This window comes from Chenopodium album, chromosome 10 (genome assembly GCF_948465745.1).
Source record: "Chenopodium album chromosome 10, dcCheAlbu1.1, whole genome shotgun sequence".
NCBI classification, from domain to species: Eukaryota; Viridiplantae; Streptophyta; class Magnoliopsida; order Caryophyllales; family Amaranthaceae; genus Chenopodium; species Chenopodium album.
The window spans coordinates 56828193-56843547 of NC_137843.1; the positions used below are offsets into that span (position 1 = coordinate 56828193).

At 30.5% G+C, this 15355-nt stretch overlaps 1 protein-coding gene across 1 annotated transcript; it reads left to right on the plus strand.

Annotated features, from left to right (window-relative positions):
- The first annotated feature begins 6806 nt into the window (after positions 1–6806).
- Positions 6807–9731, plus strand: LOC145564251 (heavy metal-associated isoprenylated plant protein 9-like). Its single transcript, XM_081624577.1, has 5 exons — positions 6807–7134; positions 7256–7490; positions 7798–7970; positions 8128–8218; positions 9222–9731. The coding sequence occupies exons 1-5, from the start codon at positions 7114–7116 to the stop codon at positions 9710–9712; spliced, it is 1011 nt and encodes a 336-aa protein (XP_081480703.1). The 5' UTR covers positions 6807–7113; the 3' UTR covers positions 9713–9731.
- The last annotated feature ends 5624 nt before the right edge of the window (positions 9732–15355 follow it).

The window sequence follows — 15355 nt, forward strand, 5'->3', positions numbered from 1 at the left end:
CATCTACATACTAGCTATATTACAAACAAGGCATGTTCTTCATCCTACATGTAACGGATTAAACTTAAGACATCTTTATTATTGATCATATACCATATAGTTTTCGGTCTAATGACAGACCTACACAAGATCATACATATACGATTACAAAGCAAAAAAAGGCGTGTGGTCCATCGATCGATCGATCTATCTGTTTGCTAGACGACATAGCTTAGCATGATCAATGCAGTCTTTTGTTATGTACATTATGTTAATATAATGTTTGTTCATGTTATAAAATTGGTAGCTAGCTCATCACCATAACATTCCATCCTGTAAGGTTCCTCAGCAGCAGAAATTCCTGTTATCTTTTTATTTTGGCACTCATTTCATGAAATTTTGTTAACTTTTGCTTCTTCTTTTTATCATCAACATGCACAAAATATAATAAAATGGTACGTAAATGTTTACAAATTTTGCAAAAGTTTTAGCAGTTCCAAAAACTGATCTACGGTTTATGGTCCCCTACAAACTCTTCTCAAAATTCGAGTTTGCAAGTTAATCAAATCAAACTACTCTAATTAAGTAGTTAGTTGAGGTTTCTTCAGTTATACTAAAAGATGCCATGTACTATAATTTTAAAAAATAAAAATATTCTTTGGTCCTAATTAAGTATAAAAAAACTAAGTATATACTCTATATATTATGGTTGTACTTAATTATTCTAGCATGCTGACAATTTTCTCCTGGAATAACAAGAAGAATTAATTGAATCATTTAGCCTTTACAACTGTCCTATATAATACCTAGGACAATCATTTTATTTTCCTCTCTTTTGAATTTGACCGAAGAGAAGACTTTGATTCTTGCAAATCAAAGTTTATTGCCAACAATATTCACTTTTCTACCTATAGTTTATTTTTCTTTGTTTATTAGTATTTGACACGGAATAAGTATTTTTTTTTCTTTAAAGTTGGACTACACTTTCATTTAGTAGCTTTTTCCAGTCTACTTTTTCACTCTATTTTAAAAATCGTACCTGAAGGTGGAACAATCTAATAGAGACGGAGGTAGACAAGCATTAGGTTTTATAATATTGATAAATATAGCCAATACAAGAAATAGTTTTTTTTTTTTTTTTTTTTTTTTCCAAGTGAATAGTAATCTAGCTTACTGTCTAACTAATTAGATTAAAACGATTTTTGCAAGCGTGCAATGTATATGACTGCATTCAATGAACGTGAAATAAGCACAAAAGTCATGATTAGAGACTTAAGTTGAATTTATTTACCTAAATCATCGCATTTGTATAAAAGAAAATCAAGCTAATGTCTTGTTGTTCTTGAAAAGAGGGTTTAATAAGGGTAGTTGAGTAATGAGAATGATTGTGTGCTTTCTAACTAAGGCTTAGCTAATGCGTCTAGATTCTGATGGCCGCCCCTTCTAATAATAGACTTGTTTTGACCCTACACTCTCTGATTAAAGTCTTATTGAGAATCGTCCTACATATAAAGTTGATACACACAAAAATTCCCTCCTAATAACGTAACTGATTAAGGAATTTCTCGTATCAATGTCCATAATATTGTATTTTCATTAGAAAGTATGCATTTTCTTACTTTTTAAATGCATTATCATTTGTTTATCACTAGTAGGGGCCTATACACTTATATAGATCCAAACCGTAGCTTGGATGAATAGCAAAGATTAGGTGTTAGTTAAGAAAATGAGACGGGAAGAATAGTAAATAGTTTCTTCACCTTTGTACTTTCAAAAATACTCGATGAATAAATATTAAATAGAAGCTAAATAAAAAAAATGGTCGATTAATTTGGTGTATATTTTTTGCATCCCTCTTCCCTTTAAAGAATTTTACCATTATATATAGTGTTCACATTACATCACTTCTTTAAATGGTAGTAGTACGCAACAAAGAACACCAACAAAAAAAAAAAAAAAAAAAAAAAAAGAAAATTTAAGAAGTGATAACATGTACAATTGCATGAGACATGCATTGCTTACAAATTAATCTATGAAATGAACATATAATTATCTATTGATTAATTACCTTATTATACCAAATGACATGGACTGTTAATTTCAAAAAAGAGGAAATTATATTAAATAATTGTCAAGTAGAACTAAGATTCTTGTTGAAGCTTTATCTTTCCCTTTTTGGCTGGATTTCCTCAATTTGCACCATTTGAATTATGTCAGAAATTAAAGAGTTGAATTATTTTTTCAGGATAGAAAGAAAAAATTTTAGGATGGCACAAGATAATGTTATTGCTTATATATAAGTAGAACAGTTTAAAACTATAAGTTACTAATTTTCCTTATTAGTATATACGTGTGGTGACCTAATAATCTTATGTCACTCTACTTGCCTAATTAAAATATAAATATAAATAAAATCCATATATTGATATTGATTGATAAATACATGTATCTACCATGTTTTAATCTGTTTTGATTGATTTACTAGTTAGTAGCTAGATGGTAGAATCGTAGAAGAGTAAAATACATAATGTTGTTATAAAAAGGGAATTGATTGAGGCAAACTTAGATTTTCATTAATAACTATATTAAACGATTTTCATTAATAACTATATTAAACCAAACTAACTTCAATTCAAGATACTAGGTAGGTACAACAATCTATATAAAAATATGAGTACATGAATCTGGCTATATGGTTAAGTTATTATTCCTTTTATTTCGAAATAATTAGTACCAAGGAAATAAGTTATATAAAGCTGCTATAAATATAACTTTTATAGAGTGATTTTGAGGTCACAAGTAACTTTAAGATGCGAGTTTCGGAGGGCCAAACTTCACGTCCTCACCCTTATCCTTTGCTCCGACGCCTACTCTCCCAATCAAGAGCCTAGCTTGTAAAGGCTACATATGATTTTAGGATTGTCCCAAATAACTCAGCCATAAGAATAAATACATCAAAATTTGTACTTTCACATTTGTACTTGATATCCTCAATGGCATCAACTAAGAATTTCAATGGATAAAATGGATCTGGAGTTGTAAGATTTTACTTGTATTTGGTGAAAGATAGCTATGGTCTATTAGTTATTTTCCTTGATTGAGAGTGTTATTTGATCTATTCACTTGATTTCACTTGCTTTTTGGACTTATTTGAATTAAATTATATTGGACTTATCTGAACTAATTTTAATTGTAAGATAATTTTAGATAACTAAAACAAATTTCTCCTAAAATAATCTTATCCAAACATGTTAACCCTTAAACTCATTTTTCATGATATAAGTGAAATTAAGGTGTACATGCATGGGATTAAGGGTTGGTAAAGCAAATCACATAAATTATTAAAAACAATAAGTGGGAGTGGGTAAATATAAAGCTCATTATATATGTTCCTTGGTTGGTGAAATTGCTTAGTCATATAATAATAATATGTCAATATAAAGTACAACTATATATTAAATTAGAGAAACATTATCATAAATCATAACATAAAATTTGGTTAAGATCTCATATGGCCAAAAAAATTTCAACATTGAGAGGTTGGTTTTCTGTTAAAATGTCCCTAGCTGAGTCATCTCCACATAAGAATTGTAAAGTTGGGCCTATTACTTTTCTGTGTAAGTGAAAAAAGAAGTATCTTTGGAGAGGAAACTTATTACTAATCATCCTTTTTCGATGTTTATATAATTTATTTGCAAATAGGGCACCCACTTATTTAATTTCCAAATGTACAAATTGTCTGGTCTTTGATCTTGATAGAAAGGAAATTATGTGCCAACATCAATTACCTAAATGCACCCACAGTTTGGTGAAGTGATTCTATCAAAATGATGACCTTTTATACACTTTGGGTAAATCTAGTAAAATTATGAATGAGGCATTCACGTAAGGGTTAAGATTATTGTTTTAAGTATATTAAGTTACAAATGTTTGAATCTCTCTTTCCTATGCATTTATATCACTAAATCGGTCATTGATGTAGTTGGCACAAAATTGGACAATAGCACCAAAACTCTTAGATTTCTAAATTGTTTATATTTATTGATCTGTGAACCTCTATACGTAACAAGAGAATGACAGAAACCTAAATAACCATGTACTCTCCGCCTCAACAATAATAGGTCATCAGTGATTCTTAGTTTAATTCTTATTAATGATGGAGCAATATTTAGCCTAAGTTAATGCTTAATTTTTTCCCTAATATATATGTTTTGATATCATATGACGATCAATGTAATTTATCCTTGAAATTCTTAATTAATTTAGCACATCATTAAAGATAATAATGAAAATTTCAAACTTTCATTTAGTAAACCGAGAAAGTGACTAGATATATAATGCGACCAATTATATCTTGGCGCAAAATGAGTAGAAAGAAAGGAGGGGTGATGTAACTAAAGACACAATTGCTGTGAAAGGGAGCAATACATACTATACTTCCAATCTCCATGCATGTGACATACCTATAGATTCAAGTACACACACTATAGATCGATCATTTTACACGCATTATTTTTATTTAAAGCTTTTCAAACTCCACGCTTTCTCTATCCCTATGCACTCTTTTAAATGAATCAGCCACCTGAATCTTTGAATCTGTATACAATAAGTTAAATTCACCACTATTATCTAATTGAGTGGAATCCATTAAATTAGATTAACTATGGATGTGAGTCAATAAAGATGGACTTAATTGGCTGCTCATATAAAAGTTGTTTTTATTTTAGTTTCAATCTAATTTTAATTGAAGTGATGTCTTGCTATCTTTTGGAACATTGAACTAAGTATGGAGTCCACAAGTTGTTTGAATCACATTTTCATCCAACCTTTTTTTTTAAAAAGCCAATTTTAGTTGAAAGTTAATGATCTTGGTGATCAAGTCTAATTTTTAAGGTAATGATCTCGATCTACCTTATCTAAAAGTTATTTAATTTTATCATGGTGATGTTTATTTCATGGAGCCAAAGTGTATTTTCACACTCCCCCTCATATGGATAAGTGACCTTGGAGTTATTTAAGCTATTAAGTGTCTCAAACTGTAGGTCTACTTTGATACCATGATAAATAAAGGACTAGACCTCACCTGTCAATCTGTCGTCAAGAGATCGAGAAAGTTCATTTCACAAGACCAGGCCAACTGGCCAAGCGAATTTCATCTCAAAACCATATAGAAATAGGAGAAACCCCATAACCTTATAAGTGTCTAACTCTTATATGATCTTTTATTAATATAAAATACTTTTATGTGTTATTCAGGAAGACTATACTTTAACACATACACCTTTATGTATGGTTTACTAACTATTTTTTGGTGAAAACTGAAAAGTCATATATACGAAGAATAATATGTTGATAATTGCATGCTGCCTTTATTTCATTGGTGCTTGATTGAAAGATCTTGTTTATTTATACTTAATTAGAGGAAAGGCTATAATTTTGTGAATCCAAACACACTAATATGGTCATGGCATAAAGTGTGATTATTATTGCTGACACAACCACAAAGAATAATAGAGCATGATTAAAGATTAAAGTGACATTTTAGGTAGATATCAAACTCCTCAAGAATTGCTAATATAAAATAGGAAGTACAAGTAAATTAAACAATTGATAGAGTTTCTTGATTAATTATGTTTATTATATGAAACCATGTTAATATATACTAAACATTCTTGATTCTTGTTTGGTTGATTTTAATCAATCATTCGAATTCATGTAGTATTGCTTGCTAATCATAGAAAACATAGCTAGCTCAAGACTACTGACAAAATCTTTGACCTAAAATATTAATTACAATTAAGGAAAAACAATTAGATGTTTTGTCCATAATAGGGCCACATTCCTTTGCTATTGTCAAAAAAAAAATAAAAAATAAAAAAAATAGGGCCACATAATTTAATTGGTTGAAGTGATTGATCACTTAATTTGAATGATCAACTTAAAGTTGATGGGTTTTCGGCTCCACCTGGTAGTTAAGTATCGCATCAACTTATTATTAATTAAAGTAATTAAGCTTTTTGTATCTTAATACAAAAATTAAAGGTGTAATTAGTTTAGCATAAACTTTTATCAATCACACATTCCTTGTGTACAGCCTGTGCAAATACCATGTTATAGTTGTTACACATGATAACCACCAAATCTCCACATTCTCATGAACCCTAACGTCCCTAAGTAATACATGAGCATATTTATTTAATCATACATTCAGAATTAATTATTTTTTCACATAAAAAATTAAACTTTAGATCATGCTTTTTAACACATACATTCTAACAAAATAACTATTCATATATCAACAAGAGCTCATACTTTTTGATCCTTGATCCAAATTCAAAATATAGATACCATTTACTAAACCCTACTCTTTAAAAAAAGTTGCCAAATCTCATATTTAAAAACTAATACAAAATAACAGATATTGATAATGTACATATTATATCAAGGATAACTTTTATTTGAAAAACCATTCAACGATTCACTTCATTATCCCTATATACTACCTCCGTTAGCTTTTAGTTACAATTTTAAAATATTTTATATTTCACAAATAATACCCAAAGTTGCAACTAAAAGTTAACGGATATAGTACAATAATTTGTATTTTCTCAAAATTACGAGAAGAAAACAAAATAGTTGATTTATTAGTTAAACAATCCACATGGCAGCCAGTCACAATAGCACTCATATTCGTCATCAAATTCTCACCATCACCTCACACACCTCACAACAAACCCCACACCAAAACCTTTCACCAAATTCTTCTCCCTAATTCCTTCTATAAATTAGCTTCCTTTGCTTCATTCATTTTCCCCCTTCTTTTCCCCAATCTTTTACTTATAAACAAGATAGGATAAAAGAAACTTATAAAAAGATTATTCATTCTTCTCTTTTTATTAAAAGAGAAGAAAACAGAGTTTTCTAGGCTTAGTTTGCATTGCATGTGCTTTGGAATCAACAACAGCTTTCTATATATACATATATTTGTATAATTAGAGAGCACCGCCCATTTTTCATAAAATCATTAACATATAATTAATTACATTTCTGCCTATAAATCTTTCTACAATTCCCAATAATCCACTACATTTTCATATTACAAGATTCTGAATTGTATTTCTGATTAACCAATCAATGGGTGAAGAAGCTAAGCCAGTAAGTGTGTAATAATGATCAATATGATTGGTTTAATATATTTTTTCCAATGTTTTTGGAAATGGGTTTTGTTATTTGATGATTATAATGTTGTTATATTAATGAATATGATTGGTTTTAGGAAGAGCAAGCTCCTGCAGCAGAGAATAAGCCAGAGGAGAAACCTGCAGCAGAGGAGAAGAAAGAAGATAGTCCACCACCACCGTCACCGGCTGAGGAAGCGAAACCTCCTCCGGCCGAGGAAGAAAAGAAGGAAGAAGAACCACCACAACCACCACCGCCTTTTGTTCTATATGTGGACTTGCATTGTGTTGGATGTGCTAAGAAAATTGAGAGGTCCATTATGAGAATTAGAGGTCTATATTATTTCTCTTCTTCTAGTGTAACACTTTTAGTGTATGTGAATGTGACATGACACATAATGGATGGTTGATGTTGTCACGTACGTAAATATAAATAGAACAAATTAAATCGTCCAGGGTTATAATCTATAAATTTTAAAAAAAAAAGTTATTACATGGTTCGAATAATGATCATGTTACTAATATGAGAATTATGTTTGTTAGATAAAAGGTTGGCTTGTTCGACAAACTGTAGTTGTTGGTTGTGGGAGTTGATTACGTGTGTTACTAATAAGTCGTAATTTTCTTGTTATGTAAGCAGGAGTTGAAGGGGTAGTAATTGACATGGCTCAAAATCAGGTAACCGTAAAAGGTGTGGTGGAACCACAAGCCATATGCAATAAAATAACAAAGAAAACAAAGAGAACGGCTCAGGTTTTGTCACCTTTACCAGCAAATGAGGGTGAACCCATGCCAGAAGTTGTCACTTCGCAGGTGATTTTCATGGCATACCAATATACCATACCTAACTACACTCGCTATGTCATGGTTTAACTAGCGTGTATTAGAGACCGTGAAAAATTAAACTTGGACAGAATAATTAATGAAAAATGCTGTTTTACTTACGTATTAAAATTACCTCTTTGTACAGGTTAGTGGATTAACTACAGTGGTGCTTAGTGTAAATATGCACTGTGAAGCATGTGCTGGACAACTCAAGAAGAAAATACTTAAAATGAGAGGTACATTATTTATGAATATGCAAGCCATTATTAGTAATTTTACACTTCTTTTTTTTTTTTTTTTTTTTTTTTTTTTGAGCAGGATACAACTTAATTAATAAACAAACATCCTGTATATTCTTTTTTACTCCTATAAAGTTAACGGTATAATTATAATAATTAAAAATAAATTCCTGTGTTCTCTGTAACATTTTTGTCAATCTTTCTGATCATGTCATCACTGTTGGTCCACTTTATAAAGCTTAGCAAAATTTCCTGCAAACAGAATCCCATAAATAAAATAAATATATTATACATAAAAAATTAAATCGTTTTTGTTTATTTATTTTCTCAGATCAGTTTCCCTTTTTAAGGTTCAGCCTTATTGCAATAATAAAAATATTAAAATTATAAAATCAACTTTTTTTAAAAAAAAAAAATAAGAAGAAGATGAAACAGACTTGCTGAGTTAAACGAACACATGTTCATGAAAAAAAAAAAAAAAAAAAAAAAATTGTGGTCCAAGGAAATAGGCAGCATTGCTTCAATTGCCAAATCTCATAATAATTAATTTACCTAATTAACTATACATTATATAATTTACCAGTATTAAGTGAACCTAAGCTACATTGTATATCAAATTTTCAAAATTATACTTAAGAATTAGTACTATCATTTAGGGTTTCAAAAAAAAAATAGTACTATCATTTAGAAAATATATAGGATTATACGTATTTTATATACCTTTTATTACACATTACATTAATATTTAGTTTTTATGTGAATACATGCATGTGATACGTAGTACAACCTTGTTTTTTTTTTTTTTAAAGATTCATCATGACTTAATAATGAAGTATATATGAATGATTAGGATGGAGTTGTATTTACACTTACACATGCATTGATGCATGGATTTACATTAAAAGTTGTGTATGTACGTATATGGTTTTTATAAGGTTACGTGCATCTGAATTTATGTTTTAGTTAAACGAGATTAAAATCGAATTAATTATTGTTCCAGGAGTACAAACAGCAGAAACTGAGCTAAGTGGTGGAAAGGTCACGGTAACAGGCACAATGGACGCAGACAAGTTGGTAGAGTACGTGTATAGACGTACCAAGAAGACGGCCAAAATAGTCCCACAACCCGAACCTGAGAAACCGGCTGAAGAGCCACCCAAGGCCGAGGAGGCGGGTGAGAAGCCACCGGAGGAGCCTAAGCCCGAGGAAACAAAAGAAGAAAACAATCCGCCACCAAATGAAGGAGGGGAAGAAAAACCACCCGAAGGCGGAGGTGATCAAAAAGGCGGTGAACATGTAGAAGAGCCTAAGAAGGAAGAAGGTGAAGTTAATGGTGAGGTTATTCACACCATTAATAATTACGTCGAAGAAGAATCAATGAAAAGAATGATGTACAATTACTATTATCAACAACCAATGTATGTGATAGAAAGAATCCCTCCTCCTCAATTGTTTAGTGATGAAAATCCAAATGCATGTTGCATTTCATAACCCATAATTAAAAGAGTAATTAAGGGATAAATGATGAGTAATCACCACACAAAAAGTAAATTTGAACTTATAATAATCAATGGTTTTTTAAAGATGGTATTATAAGTTCAAATAATAGAGATTTACTACCACATGATGGTATGACCGTATGAGAGTATAGAGAACTTTGTTGGGTTGTTGTGATAAAGTGTTAATTTTTAATTAATAAAAGTAATGTTTAGAATTATTTTGTACCTACATTACTTTAAATTAAATTGAATACTATGGATTATAAGGTATGTACATAATTATATAATAATGATAAGTGTACAAATTAATTTAATGTATATGTTTTATTCTGTTTCTATAATTGGGGGATTGTTCTTAACTGAGAGAATATGCATCAGAAACACTAACTTCTATGCTCATGATCATGTGTGTGGAAGTTGGTGCCATGCTATATATGCGTTAGTTGAGTTTCTTGAATTGTACTTAAAACAAATCTTAATTAAGTGAAATAATAATTTAAATTTAACCTTTATTTTGATTTGTGAAAATTTAATTTTCAAGTGTTGATTGCCACATGATTTATTTAATTTGCATTATTTTTGTGATTCTTAAGTTAAGTTTAGTCCAAAGAAGATTTCTTGATGAAATTTTAATTGTAGGAGCAAAGTGCCAACATCAATTGCTAAAATTAGCTAGGTTTCACATTTATGACAATTTTTATATTATCGTAATATTATTGATTGTACCACAAACTTTGAACTTCATTATACATTAATTAATATTGTGTTGTTTTTTTTTTGGAGGAAAAGTTAATAGAAGAAAAGGAGTAATTAAATGGATCAAGCTAAGGGATCGAAGAGAAAAAGTGAGGGATAAGTGAAAAAAGTTCCATTCCTTCTTTACAAAAACAATATATTATGTTCACTATAATTCAAGGAAAAGATTTATACGAAAGTCTAAATTGATCGTGTACAAGTTAAAATAACACAAAAACTCATTGATTTTAATATCAAATCAGCTAAAATCCTGGTTAATCTAATTGTAATTTTAAAATAAAGTTAGAGAAATTTCTTCTCAACCAAACACAACCTTGATTACATTAAAGCTAAGCTGCCTCTTCTGTTTTGCTATTCACAAAATCCTATATCTTTCAATGATGAAAGTTGATGCGTATGAATATTTACTATTTTTATTACAGTGTACTTCAAACCTTATCTACATAATTTTTTCATAGAATAATTTTACCAGCATGTTTTTAATGAAAAATGGACACGAACAATTTGTTTTTGACTACTAAAACAAATTCTCATGGACCATGCATGGAAAAACCAACATGGAGAACAAGAATTTGCATTGAACGGATTAAAAATCCAAAGTAGGACATTTCATCTCTTAAAATTTGTTGGCAATTGATAAAGTAACTGTACTTTCAACCTAAGTTTAAAAGATGAAAATTAATTCTCTCTACTTTTCTAATGTACTTACGACGGTTTACATGTGAACAGCATGGGAGTTCAAATGATAGATCATGTCAAATGAGATAATCCAATTATGTATAGACTTCACCAAATGATGTACAACATTTAGTTAGAAAAATTATGGTGTATATGGATACCACATGAGGAATTGTCAGCAAAAGAGAAAACAATCAAATGTGTACGTTTTTTTTTTTTTTTTTTTGGCAACTAAACTCAACATAGAGATGCTTTCAACTTTTCCAAAAACAAAACTAATTAATTAAAAAAAAAATGACTAAATTGGGTGGGGGTCAATATTTCAGGATACCACATGGGTGGGTCCATAAATTGCACTAGAATGAGCTGAGTCAGCAGAAGCAAGTCCAGTCAGAGCATGTCAAAAGGAATACAATTGGGACCCACGTCTAACGTGGCATTTGTATGGGTGTCGTAGGATTTGTCGATAAATTGTCTGATTTGTCTGCATCTAATTACTATTTAAGGAGCAAAGCAAAAGAAATAGATTCAACATCTAAAACTTTTGGAAAAAAAATCCTGATTCAATATCTAAAGTTGTCTGCTTTTGATTCAAAACTTATTTAGTTAATGGCAATGCCTTCTTGTAGCTAATAAGATTGAGATAGTCTATAGCCCTGTTCTTATCATATTATTTTCAGTTTAGTTCAGTTCAATTCAGCTCCTAATTTCCTTCTCTTATAAAATATTCAGTCCAGTTCAGTTCAGTTCAGCTTAACTCTAATAAGTACAGTTCATTTCATTTCAGTTCAGCTCATTTCAGTCAATGAAAACAGGCTCTATCCCTTTTCTTAATAAGGGCATTACTTATTTTATTCCGTCGTGTCTTTTTCCATGATGCTCATAGATATAAATTTTTTTTATTTTTATTTTTTTATGTGAATGAACTATCCCCCACCCACATTTTATCACTTCAATTTTGGAAAAAAATTCCGACAATGATCTAAAAGTATGGATTATATCCTTCAATATTTAACAATTTTTTTCTATGCTTGGAAAGAAAAGAGGCTGAGGTGCTACATATAGATCCCAAGAGACCTGGAAGGTTATTAGTCTATTATCTTTAAATTATTAATTTATCCAATTATGCAATCGCCTACCTCATTAACTCAAGGCTACAACGGGCCTTTATGTGACTAATTAGGGCTTGTTTACATTTATTAAACTGAGTTGAATTGGACTGATTGGAGCTGAACTGAATTGAGCTGAAATGAATATTTTATGAGAGAAGGAAATTAGGAGCTGAACTGAACTGAACTAATTGGAGCTGAACTGAACTGAACAAAATTGAAATTAAGCTGAAGTGAACAGGCTCTTAGTATTGTAGTTATATAGGGTTTCAAATAACATTGTATGACCTCAGCATAATGCCACCACTATAATCATCTAAGTTTTCGACACTATATCCCAAATCTCTGAAAATGATCCAATTTTGAGTATTTGGAACTAGCTTCTAAGGCTATCTGTGTCTCAAGGCGCCCCTTACTCTATCATTATCCCCTTAATCAGCTTCTAAACCATAACTTATGGATACACTTAGGTATTATATATGCATGTAAGAAGAAATTACAAATTCTTATATGTTTCTACGTGAAACAACGGAACATCTATATTCTAGTCATAAGGTGTACTCTTATAGTCATATATGTACTACCAAAGACTAAATTGTTAGTCATTTGGGGCTACATAACCTCTATTCTCCCTTCCCCTTCATGTGAATTTTGGTGACACAACATGATGATGACATGAAAGACGCCAAAGAATAATATTTATCGTAAGATTCGTAACAGAATAAATTGGGTCTTCAAAAGAAAACTAAAATGGTTAAAAATCCTTGATCTAAATCTAACATACACCTGCTACAATAGGACGAAATATATTGTCAGCTTAAATGCCAAGGTTAATTAATTCAAAGAACAATAAAAGTCTGAAAAGCAAAATTTCAGCATTACTTTTGTTGGTCCTTAACTTGTACCTACTATGTGCTACTACATCTAATTTTATCCTTTGAAGTTTGAAATAATTATCATATCATTATATTTGTTCGTTGATACAACTATTTGGGTAGTTATTGCTTGCGTTGTGGTCGGTTGAATGTTGAAGAATTCAAGCTCATCAACCTTGCGCATTTCAAGTTAGTTGTTACTTTGTTTTTACAAGGGGTACCATATTATGATATTAGGCAATTATGGTAAAATAAAAGTGTATATGAGATAGCTCTTTTTGTTACATGACTAGGAAGATGAAACATGTATGTTTATATTAAAAAGGCTATTTTTTTTTTTTTTTTTGACAATATCTATATAGGAGGAAAATGTTACATGTAGCATGCATGAACATGGATAAGAAAAAGAGCGGGTGTAAAGTGCCTTAGGAAACCCTTTCACGAAGGGAATTTTAATGTGTACGATTGCTAATTAAATAATTAACATTAACAATTCAATCTGCTGCGTGTTCTGCCTTTCGAATTTTGAACAGTTGCATGCGTGAGCATGTGCATGCGGAATCTATGTTAATTAATCAATAAGGATAAGATAGGAAGGATATGTACGCCAATATAGTAGGTACCCCTTGGTGACCGACATCATATATATCAATGTATTTATGTATGTATACAGGCCAAGGGAATTATTGAAGGGTGCAATTCAAAGAACATATCAATCCACGCACATAGCATATATAGTGTGAACCATAAGTTATACAAGTACGAAGTAGTTAATGTGAGGAGATTGAATCAGATTCTGCTGCAACTCATATATAGCAGTGGCTGGCTTGCTCATGGACACCCACCTGAGCTGTAGCGAAAGCGAGTCTTCAAAACGAAATTGTCGTATATGGACTTCAAGGGTAGGTCTTCAACCTTGTTGATCTATCCATGACCAATATGAATTTTAGATGACTAAGTACAAATTGATTATTGTTCAAGGTGATTCTGATTAATTTTTTAGACATGAAATGCTACTTATTTAAACTCATCATTCGAATTCAAAAGGTAGCTTGCTAGCTTCAAACATGTTTAGACACCAATAAATATGACTTGATATTAACTACATGACAATTAATTCTAGACGAAGAGAATAAATATATATGTGCATCATTTCAATCAATTATCCGCGCATAAGCTTATTCAAGACAAGCCTACAATTTTAAGTGCAAGATGTCTAATATGATGTGTATGCATAGTATGTACATGTACATATGTTCACCAATCTTTTAATCTAATGTTATAACTTATCTAATTAAGAATATGCTGAATGATGACCTCTACTTTTCTTGGTAATGAAATTAAACCTTAATAATCTACTTTAAGAGGCAACTTTCTGCACAAGGCAAAGCAATAAGCACATGGTAGCCATGCTAGAACGTTCAACTGCCATGCAAATAAAGAGGGTCCAAACTAATTAAAGAGTCTAATCTTTTCTATTAAATAACAAATCTGACTCACAATTCATGCAATTTCTCCAATTTATATCACTAATCATAACAAAGAATCTAAGAACAAACATCTTTTAGCCTAAAGTTCCTTGTCAACATTTTAAAAAGCAATGAACAACAACTGAAGAAAATGCAAAAGAAAGCTAAGAAACTAATACATGAGAAGAAAAGCTAATCAAAGTTATGTTTGACATAATATAAACTAGGAATCATTGTTTTGTGTCGTTTCAACTTTTTCGTCTTTGGATTTCAGATTAGATTACGTGACCTCATTAAGTTATCTTAATCGTATATATATATAGCTACCTATTAGCATGAACATTTGGATAAGGCATTTTGAAATACACCATTTGGTTTGGAAAATCGCGGAAAATTTGTAAGGATAAGTATAATTATAAGTGTATAACATAAAGTCTTAAGCTAGTTAATTCAATTGAAATGGCAGATTTACAGATTGTTCCGGCTTACAAGAGTGTTGAGCCTCAATATGTGGAGATGAAGGTTCCTCTATATTCTTTTGGCTGTGAAAGGAAAGTGAAGAAGGCTTTGAGTAATTTAAGAGGTAAAAATTTGAACTTTACTTCGTAGTTTCTATTACTAATTTCAAGGATTATTATTTACGTAGTACTTCGTGTATGATATCAACTCCATGCATCATATATTCATGTTCCCATGTTTCTATCATATTAGTAGTAATTTGACTAATTTCTAAGATATTTTACATGTA

What these genes read in the sequence shown, in the direction of transcription:
- LOC145564251 (XM_081624577.1), top strand. Translation starts at nt 7,114, where the DNA reads ATGGGTGAAGAAGCTAAGCCA. An exon ending in TGGGTGAAGAAGCTAAGCCA is followed by an intron (nt 7,135 to 7,255) that starts GTAAGTGTGTAA and finishes GATTGGTTTTAG; the next exon opens with GAAGAGCAAGCTCCTGCAGC. An exon ending in CAGAAGTTGTCACTTCGCAG is followed by an intron (nt 7,971 to 8,127) that starts GTGATTTTCATG and finishes CTCTTTGTACAG; the next exon opens with GTTAGTGGATTAACTACAGT.